Source organism: Tasmannia lanceolata, unplaced genomic scaffold (genome assembly GCF_043159265.1).
Source record: "Tasmannia lanceolata isolate RefF3 unplaced genomic scaffold, GAP_Taslan_0.1 ptg000023l, whole genome shotgun sequence".
In the NCBI taxonomy this organism is placed as follows: Eukaryota; Viridiplantae; Streptophyta; class Magnoliopsida; order Canellales; family Winteraceae; genus Tasmannia; species Tasmannia lanceolata.
Genome location: NW_027518700.1, coordinates 12,763,926 through 12,775,004, shown reverse-complemented (window position 1 = coordinate 12,775,004; position 11,079 = coordinate 12,763,926). Strand labels below are relative to the sequence as shown.

General features: G+C 37.9%; 1 protein-coding gene across 1 annotated transcript; it reads left to right on the top strand.

Moving 5' to 3' along the window:
* The first annotated feature begins 484 nt into the window (after positions 1–484).
* LOC143856321 (Tautomerase/MIF superfamily protein) lies at positions 485–7,287 on the top strand. The gene is made up of 3 exons (XM_077366515.1): positions 485–707; positions 2,221–2,421; positions 6,939–7,287. Exons 1-3 carry the CDS (start codon positions 597–599, stop codon positions 6,972–6,974), a joined length of 348 nt encoding a protein of 115 aa, XP_077222630.1. The 5' UTR covers positions 485–596; the 3' UTR covers positions 6,975–7,287.
* The last annotated feature ends 3,792 nt before the right edge of the window (positions 7,288–11,079 follow it).

Genomic DNA, 11,079 nt, shown 5'->3' with positions numbered 1-11,079 from the left:
GTGGGATTAAAAAAATTCTAGTGCTAAAAGGCAACCAAACATGGGATGGGACGAAAATTTTACTAAAAACTTCATAAGTTATAAATTTTACCGGCAACCAAACAGACCGAGTTTTTTGAGAACCGTAAATACTACACGACAAACAAGTGGAGCGCATGTTTAGCAAAACACTGGCGCGCAAAAATCATTTCCCTATAAATAGTCTGTAATTTAGCACAAAATTACCAACGGTTGTGATTCAATGGGCAAACTTCGTGATTCAATGGGCAAACTTCTATTGATCAGATGATTACTATCATCAGGTTGGTGGGCCGTCCATTGTAGTGATCACAGAATGAAACGTTCTAACAACCGTACACATGGCAAGAGGTTAATGGAGATTCATGCGGACTACCAATTTTAGTAGTTTTGATGACCACTAAACCGACCCAACCCAACCCAATCTATGAATCTATCCATATCCATTCCCACTCAGTATTCACTTCAAATTCATTGTGAAGAACGCCTCGTTGGGATTTTGAAGCCTATCTTCTTTATCCTTCTTCACAGTTCCATTGCAAAACTAAAGACAAATAACAAATTGAAAGGTGGCCAAAATGCCCACTTTAAATTTGTTCACCAACGTTCCTGTGGATGCCGTTGTGACATCTGACATCCTCAAAGATGCAACCAAAACTGTTGCAAAGATCATAGGCAAGCCTGAATCTGTAAGTAACCCTAAATCTTCTCCTCATTTTTTTTTTTTTTTCATTATCCCCCTTTTCTTCTCTGTCTAGTAATATTGTGGTGTTTTTTGTTCTTTAGAGGTGAGTTTTGTTTGTGGGTCTTTTTCATCTTTCTTTTAGTTCGTGGGAAGTTGAGTTATGTGATGATTTTACTCTGCAGAACTGGGTTTCTGTTACTTATTTATCCATTTGTTTTGGGTCATTTTAGAAATGTGGAGATGGGTTCTCTTTTTTGTTGTTTATTTTTATAGCTGATTGTGAATTTAGTGTTATGTTTTTAGCTAATGTGTTCTGGTTTTTTAAATATGGTGATTGAATTTATTATGGTTTTAGTATGTGGGGATTTTCCCCGCTCTTTCTATATATTTGGTAAGGATTATTCTTAGTTGGAATGAGATTATACTTTGCAGAGATAGGTTCTTTTCCCTTTTTTTTCCGCGTGTTCAGTTTGTGAAATGGAAATGGTTGGTTTTTTTTTTCCTTTTTTTTTTTTTTTCCTTTTGGTGATTGTGGTCTTTATTCAGGTTAACATGTTACTCATTGGATGTGGTCTTTTTTTTTCTTTGAATGGTATTGGATGTGATCTTTTCTTTCTATTTCTTCTTCCTATATGGATTACTCCTAGTATATGATGGTTTTACTCAGTGAAGATTGTTACTGTCCTGAGAGGGGGCCCACCTAGGTATGGAACTGGGTGGGACATATCCTGGTATGAGACAGGTTTAAAGGGCCTTTCCTAACATGTTCCATAAGCTCTCTAGAGCTTTTAGAGGTACCTAACAGAAGATGGATGAGTTTTCACTTCTAATTGGGTAATGGTGATTCAGTTTTCTTTAGCTTCAGTAAGAGGTTGGTTTTTCTCTCATCTTTATTTTTGTCATGGGAATTCAGTCCCTGTCAGTTTCACTCTGACAAGGTGGATTTTTCTTCCATTTTTGCTTTTTTCAGGGTAATTCATTTTTATTTATTTTGTTTTAGTATGGTGGCTCCGTAGTGTTTTTCTTGCAGATGTGGGCATTGTTTCCATTTCCTTGTATGCAACTATTTGCATAAAAGAAATGGGCATATAATCCTCTGTTTTTGGACTCATTTGGGTTCTTTGTTTGGGGCATGTTGATTCAATACAGTATGATTGTACTCAGAATCAGATGGGAGTTATTCCTCCTTTTTTATGGTATTTGTGTGTATGGTCATTGTGAAACGACCAATTACTCCAAAAGCTTAAGCCATTGGAGATGGCATTATTTAATCTTTTATGCTTTAACACCCCCTCACGTGTGGCCCCTCTTTTTATGGTTGGCCTACACATGGCACATGTGGCCCCTCTTTTTGGGTTGGCCATTGCGTGTGGATTTTTAATATGAAGGAGTTTTGAACCCAGTAATACCATGTGAAACTACCAATTACTTCCAAAGCTTTAGCCGTTGGAGATGGCGTTGTTTAATCTTTTATACTTTAACAGTCATTATTTTTTTACTTTTGGGTGATGATTCAGTATGTGATGATTTTACTGAATGGAGGAGTGCCAATTGCATTTGCTGGAACTGAAGAACCAGCTGCATATGGAGAACTGATATCCATCGGGGGGCTCAGTCCAAGTGTGAATGGGAAGCTTAGTTCAGCCATTGCAGATATTCTTGAAACCAAGCTCTCAGTAGATAGCTCCAGATTTTATATTAAGTTCTACGATGTCAAGGTAAAGTAGTGCATGTGGGTGATTTCTGCATTTCATTTTCTATTTCCACTTTGTTTCATATTATTTCTGGTTGTAATCATCTTAGTTCCTCAAGGTTTGGTCAGTTTGAGATCATTAAATAGGGATAGTAGTTGAAAAGTTGCACTTAAAACTGCCCTAAATTATGTTCACTTGATATCTTTTGATGATCTGTCTAGTTTACTTCTAAAATGCCATGGTTTTTCATCTTTATTTTTAAAGGGCTTTACTCTCTTCCTGTACCAGTCTTGAACACCTACACCTCATGGCAATGATGAGTACTTATTGCCTCTTACCACTAGAGCATGTAGGAGATTGGTGGGTTTTCCATCTTTATTAAGTACAAATTGTGGGAATTTTGAACTCTACCATCTATTTCTATGATGTGAATATTTGTTTGTGTTAGTTCCACAAGTTCTGTTAGTGATTCAACATTTCAACCACTCCTGTTTCTATCCCACAAAATGATGGGTTATCACCAAAGGACCTAAAATGTAATTTTATTAGCCATCATTTCCATGACTTATTTTGGAACAACAATTTATCACAGTTAACAGGAACCATTTGTCTCTGAAAGTTTCCAGACCTTTAGAAAATAATAGGAAGATACTTGAAATTGAAAAGGTGAAATGCATGATATTATTCTCTTAACTAGATCTAGCTGGGTATGTTAATCATTATTTGTAAGTGGATACTTTTCATATTTTTTTTGAAGTGGATACTTCTTGTTAGCACAGAACTGTCTAAAATTGAATCCTTCTTATGGTGTCAGTGATGGACTTCTTTCATGCTATTAGAATTTAATTTGTTGGCTAGAAAATTGATCGCATGAGTACTAGTAAGCCATTCTATTTTCAGATCTTTGTTGTAGACTTACTTTCTCTGGATGTAATTGCTTCAATCCAATCAGTTCCATGGAGTAGTACTCCAAATTGAATTTGAATGTTTTCCTAACTATAAGGTTTTATGATAGCACGGTTTTTCCCTGCATCTTTGAGTATCACTTTCTTGAATGGACTGGGTTGATGGGAGGAGAATGTTCATTTTGGGACAGGGTAGTAATTTTGGCATTATTTCCAAATTCTATTGGGGATGCACGATCATCTCTGAAAAGGTTGATGATTTGTTTGTAAGGTGGAAGAGTTAACCTTTCACAGTCAGAGTCGGTGCATATTTTTTGGATATTTTTTCATTAGTGATGCTTTGGAGAATTCGGAAAGAGAGAGAACTGGTATTTCAACATGCATCAACTAGAAAGAAATTTTAGGATCTCAAGCAAGGTTTTAAATTTTGGTTTTCGTTTTAGTCATCACGGAAACAGAAATGATTTGGTTTCAGTTGGAAATTTCGATAGAAATCTTTTAAAATCACGGAAACTTACAGAAAGATGTGCAAATGACTTAAAGAAATGCTAGGACAAGAACTAATACATACTTAGAAACCATCACATAAGCAGAACAGCCATCCATATTGGTTTGATAACATCAAACACATACTGAAATGCACTGTCATACATATCGGATAATTTGCTACATGTCACATTACATGTAATTCATATAAATATTTACATATAATATATACACCACATATCATATGCGATTTCATATAATTATAAGGGATTTGCTAGGAATCATTGCAGAAGGCATTTCATGGGCCGGCTGTTGCATGAGAGAGCAGCCACCTCCGATGAATTAAATGAATATGACAAAATCTAAGCCTATGTGGGCTCAGATGTGGCTGCTCTTTCATGCAACAGCTGGTCCGCGAAATGCCTTGTGCGATGGTCCCTAGCAAATCTCTAATTATAATTATGCAACGCATTCTGATATAGTATGCCTCTAATACACTAATGATATTTTCAGTATGCGTTTCGAGTTCAGTATGCATTTCGGTGGGGATGGAAACGGGAAAATGTTGGTCGTTTCGTGTTGGTTTCTGTGGAAATTTAAAACAATAATCTCAAGTACCAAGATCTTTATCATAATTGGAATGAATGGTTGAAGCCTTAAAATTATTTGGTGGTTGTATAGTGGAGAGCATCTTTGGATCTTCAATCCCAACTTGATGGTAATTTAAAGGCTGATTGGAGGCCTACAGTGATTGAAAAAGAGACTATGGAGGAGAGGTTGTGCATGAATTTTGGGTTCATAAGTGCAAGAAACTGAAATAAATCCACTATTGTGGGGTTAAGGCTCTTTATCTCAAGATTTAGTGGAAGTTGTTGTTGAAGGCCACTCTTCAAATGCAATTACTAGACGTTGAATGGATGTAGGTGTCTATGGGCCTGTTGAGATTGCGATGCATAGTTAATGAGGTGAGGGATTTTATAATGGATATCAATATGTCTTTCATCCATGTATTTCATTTGGCCAATGTGGTTGTAGATGTTTTAGCCAGAGGAGGTGTAACTGATAATTAATGTACTGTACAATTTGGTTGTTCACTGTAACTTGTCACTTTTTCTTTCTTCACTAGTGTTATGTATCGAAGTACAGTAATAGTAGTAATAATAATATGAGTTGATCTAGGCTCCATTGCGTCGGAGTGACGTTGGACAAAAATCAGCCATTCACTGTGTGGGAATGGATGAGATTAATAACAAGAAAGGGAAAGGTTGTGTGACCAAGTTCATTTCGACGGAGGTTCAATCACCTCTAATAATAATCTTTGAGCATCATTCAGTACTAAACTAGTTGGAACTAATTGAATATTTGTATGAGAAAATTTCAACAGAAGATATATTTTACAAAATAAAAACGGAAGGGAAATGAGTCAGAAAGTGGACAAGGTGACTCACTATAGTCACACATAGGTTTGATGGAGCATGGCAATAACCAAAGCGCATGAAATTATAATTGGGCAACCTCTAGTGAGGAGATGTCACGGGCTTTAGTCCCATTCTTGTTGAGTTTTGGTCTCCCTGAACCCACTTATGTAACAATAATGGGGGAAAAATTCTACAAACAGCCCTTATATATGATAGTTTTGCTTCCTCATAGCATTCTATCTATGTCAGGTCAAGCCATAGCTTAGTAGGATGATGCTTTGTATCATAACCTTGAGGTCATGAGTTTGATCCCAAATTATGTAACAAGAGAAAAAAAAAATATAAAACCATAATAGGAAACATAAATTAGGATTATTCCCAATTGCAAACCTCATTGTTGATTCAAGACGGGTATACCATGTGCCCAATAGGCTGGGTGCATCGTAAACCTTTGGAGGCCCGACATCCACAAAGTAATTGCTTCTTAGTCCTCAGCGCCGGTGCGTTTGGAAATGGGCCCGGCCCCATTTCCTTTGCTCTAAGCATTCATTTTCTTTTCAGTAGTATCAGAACCATACCAAAACTTGAGGGATGATTCTAGGCAAGAGCTGATCTTTATGGCTCAGACATACTTGCATACTGAGGATATTGGACTGGAATACAAGTGGTTTTGTGCTTCATCTATGCATATATGTTGTTTGGTTAATGCTGAGTTACTTCTATACGGGTCCAGTACTTCCTTGATGGATGGCTAACCTTCGAGATCCCGAAAGGGAAGAGGCGGGGGGGGGGGGGGGGAGGGGGAGATGGGGTCCAATATTCTTCCTTGCCTCCTCCTTTTTTCTTTTTCTTTTTCTTTTTATCGACTATTTTTGCCTGAGTATCACCAGCAGTCATTTTACTTGGCCACAGAATGATCTGCATCAAACAAAGGACCTGATCTGTATCTTTAGGAATGAATTTGTTGGTTCAGATGTCCAAGCTAGTTAAAAGCCACATTACCTGATCCATATAAATTGAAGGGTTCATCAGTGTCTTCACTCTGATGACACATAATTGTTATACCAGAATAAGTCACACCATGAATAGGTTTGCTTTAGATTTTATTCTTGATCATTATTTTTCATTCAAGTTTTGAGAGCCAATACTTGGTGGACATTTGTCAATAAAACCTGGGGAGGAACTTTTCAACTCAAAAAACTGAAATGGAACTATGATCAGAGTTCATTCTTCTACTGAAAAGTGAGACATGAGATCTGGTGTGGCATGAGTATAGCTGTTCAAGATGCTCTTCATGATTGCTTATAGAGCTCGGTGTGCTTTGCTGTGGAATGTAATGGAGTGAGATAGATTCCAAGTTTCCATATGAAATATTAAGATTGATGTGGCGACCTTGATTAGTTTTATGTTCAATCTTCTCAATGCAAAGTTTAAGGATGTGATAACATTAAAGTTTCCCATATGCATTTCTTGACGTGTCTTTTTTATGATTAGTTGGGAGGAATAACATGCATTATATTTCTATACAGACTTATCATTGACTGTACCACATACTAATTGTAACCTTAGTGTGTCTGCATATGATCTTTTGCTGATTAACATCTTTTTCTCCTTAATCCTTTGATAGTAGTGACTGTTGACTTGGTATCATCTCTAGTGAATGATTGTTCTACAGCTTCAAAACTGCATACATTAATCTCACTATTGATTATTTTCATCTTTTCTTATGAAGGGCTCCTTTTTTGGGTTCAATGGCTCCACATTTTGAATGTGGGGTTAGTTTTCTGAAAATTAGTCTTCTGTTGAAGATGCTAGATGTACCCAAAGCTATTGGACGAATTAGTGCAACTTGAATTGCAATCTGCCATTCAGACAGGACAGACTTCTCGTAGTAATCTGCAGTGCATGAATTCATTTGTGGTTATTCCTTTGTTAGCTTTAATATGGGTTCTTTTTAAATGAAAAATGAAGGAATTCATTGTATTGTTATTGAATTTGGAAGAGTTCCTCTTAGTCGATCTTCCATGTAATCTCTTTAAATCTTCTTGAAGGTCTTATAAATTTGTCTCTGTTTCTTGTCACTGGAATAGTAATTTTCAGCTTGGTTTTGACTATTGAGGTTGGAACTTGAATGTAACACTGATATAAGTTAAGATGACTGAAAAATGTGTGCCCAAACATGTAGAGAGACTGCAACTGAGACTGATAAGAGAAAAAAAAGAGAATTAAAACCAAAATCAGACAAAGACCTGAGGTATTTTGTAAGAGATCCACTTGCAAGGCGATCTCATCTTGATGAATGAAAATGACCATGACTTGATGGTCACCGTACATGTGGCAGTGGATCCATGTGTTAGTGTGTCCCCGCCGTAGGATGATTGTTTTCCTTAGAGAAAACAATAAGGGCCCAATTGGATACCTCATATTTTGTATTTGGATTTGAAATTCAAAATTAATAGATATGCCAGCTCATGTAAAGGGAGACAGAGGGAAAAGGGGGGTACTTCCTACTGGAGTGGAGAGGTTGGGAGCAAAGAGGGTGAAGGAAACTGTCAGATCTGTGGATTTCCATTTACTTATTTCCACAGCATATTTGGAAATCTGATTTTTTCCAATGTCTAATCGCTGATTTGGAAATCAAAGGATTTGATTCCGATCCAAATCACAACACAAAAAGGGCTGCAAATGTGAGAAATCCAAATCTAAATCTTCTCGGCATCCAAATGGGCTTTAATAGTTGTAAAAGTTTCTCATTTTTCAATCTCAAGATATGGAAGAGATTGGTTTTGTTGGTCTTGGAATTGTGTACATGGGCTCCATTAACTGAGTTTATGACTGCTTGTGTTATTTTTATCCCCAATCCTACTGTCCAAACCCCTTTATGAAATGATATTTCCAGTCCCTTGTTCAGCATTTCTACCTCTTTTTGAGGAAAAGAAAAGCAGAAGCGGTGAAAATGCAATCATTTTTAGGAAAAGACAAGCAAAGGGGGTTGGAAATATTAAGGGTACAACTTGGGCCAGGTGGAGGCCAATCCTAACCCAACCCGTGGTAGCATTACCTTAACCCTAACCCAAGCCAATCCGAACCTCAGATTTAGGGGGATCAACCCTAACCCAACCCGCCTTTAAATCTCTTAACATTATCCAATCCCTCTATCCCCTTTTTTCAAGTCAGGTTAGGTTAGGTTGGGTTGGGTTTGTCTTGGTTGGGTTAGAAAAGAATAAGAAGAAAAAACACAACCATATTTTGATATTTTCACAAACCCAAGCTGTCATTTCTTCTGTATTTGGGTTGTGAGAGCTTTTTGGGAAATGTAATAACCTTTTGAGAGCTCTTCTAACACTAAAAGACAAGATAGTTTGTGCAAATATCAAAATATGGTTGTGCTGATAACATTTCCCAAAAGAATATCGGGTTTGGCATTAGGTCAGATCAGGTTCGGGTTGCCCATGGCCTAAACCCTAACCCAGTCCAGAATTAAATCGGGTTGCCTTTTACCAACCATAACCCAACCCAACCCAACCCAACCCAAGGGAATTCCAACCCAACTCAATCTGAAACCGGGGTTTAAACCCGTTGGGCTCGGTTTAGGCCCGACCCAATTTGCACCACTAGGAAATGTCATTGCCTCTTTATTAAATTAAATTCATCATTCTCATTTAATAACATTGGTAGTCACCCACGCATAGACAATTTCAATGAATGTTCAGAAATATCCCCTCTCATAATAACCAAGAGGATGTCAAGATTAAAACCCTTCATTTGACAATCAATATCAAAGTTTAAGGGTGTCATAGGCACCCATAAAATTTGGAATGACACCCATGCCAATTTGTCTTGTATAAAAAAACAAATGAGACAAATTGACATGGTGCAAAATCCCTAAACTTACAGGTATCAATTATCAATTCAAGTGGATTTTAGAAGACTCTCTCTCTCTCTCTCTCTCTCAAATTTTCATTATTTTTTCAATTTCAACTTGGGACATGTTAATCAGCACTACTGTATTTTGATGATCCTCAGTCCATCTACAGATCGGAGGGTTAGGATCAACCCATAGAAATGGTTCTAGGGGCACAACCTATTTAGGGTGTGGCCCATCTAATGGATGGTTTGGATCATCCTATGGTGCAGGGCCATACCGTACTTTTAATAAAGTGAGGAGTGCAATCATCAAAATACAGTAGTGCTGATAACATTTCCCTTTCAACTTATGGATCCTTTAGGGCCGGTTTGGATACCTCATATGTTGTATTTGGATTTGGAATTGGGTTTTGAATACAAAATGAATAGATCCGGCAGCTCATGCTGAGGGAGGGAGAGAGGGAAGTGGGTACTTCCTAGTGGAGGGGAAAGGTTGAGGAGCAAAGAGGGTGAAGGAAACTGCCAGATCTGTGGATTTCCAATTTCTTATTTCCACAGCATATTTGGAAATCTGATTTTTTTCACCGAGTTGCTGAATTGGAAATCCAAGAATTTGCTCCGGATCCAAATTACAATGCAAAAGAGCTGCAAATGTGAGAAATCCAAATCAAAATCTTCTCTACATCCAAAGAGGCCCAATGTTTTTTTATAATGAGGGACTGATTTTGGACGGCTTAAATGATTTTAAGAGTTGTTACACTTCTAGAACGGGATCGCGTGTTCGGAAAAAAAGAGGTGAGAATGACCATTCGACAAGCGTTATCTTTTTTGTTTGTTTGCACACATGCCACAATACAAGATCCCGTGCTTCGTTTTTTTTTCCGCACGGGATCCCGATTTGCTAGCAACCTTCTTTTCTTTAGTAAATCTATAGAAATGACTTTTGGGGAACAACCTATTTACGTAGTGGCCCATCACATGGACGGTTTGGATCATCCTATAGTGTGGTCCATACAGTACTTCTTGGAAAATACAGGACTGTAAGGGCTTACACCATATAAAATATCCTTTCTCCTTGTGGGAGAAAGTATATGGTGACCAACCGTCAAGTCCCATGAAGGTGGTACGATGGAAGTACAACCCCTGATATATTTGATCCAATAGTAGCCTCTTAAAAAGTGCGCTGCTGTTGAATCAAATATCATGGTGGTACCACTTTGATGGTCGGGGCACAATATAAAAACTCTTCTTGAGATGGTTCATTGCTTTACTAATGACACTACTCACTCTTCCTTTATGCTATTTTTTGGTAGCTAAGCTGGGATTGAACCTCCGACCTCAAGGTTGAAGAACAAAGCTTTAACCAATTAATCTAGAGGCTAAATCCCTAAAAAATACAATCATGGTTGGGCTCGAACGAAAAGATGACTCGAACTCTTCTTTTTTTTTTCTTTGGAAGAGAAGGCCGGGGGGGGGGGGGGGGGGGGGGGGGATGTTGAAGAACCAAGCCTTGACCATTGAGCTAGAGGCTCAATCCCAATATACATTTCTACGCAAAGATCAACTCCTCCTCACCTAAATTCAAGAGAAACGGTAGCAAAGAGGGACTACCGTGATTAAGTGTTAGAAAACCCTACACTTCACCAAGATGTTATAAGAGGAAAAACCTTCACTTCACTAGGATGCCGCGTCAGTTCACTTGGCTTTCTGTCTTTTTCTTTACTTTCACGATCAATGGTAAAAGGCAATTTTTGGGTCCCAAAAGAGCTTGGATCAAGGGCCAAGATCATCCGATCAAGGTGTTCCCAATGGCATTTGTTTGGACTTTACACGACGTAAAGGGGCCCAATAAGTGTCTTTTAGGAAGGAGCATAACATTGATTTTCTTTTTACCATTTTCCTCGTCTAAATGCGAGGGATGAAACTATACTTTCTTTCACAAGGGTGGGTCCTATAGAAATGCACCAATCATGATGAGTCTTCTATGGGTCTCGTGAATCGGCCTC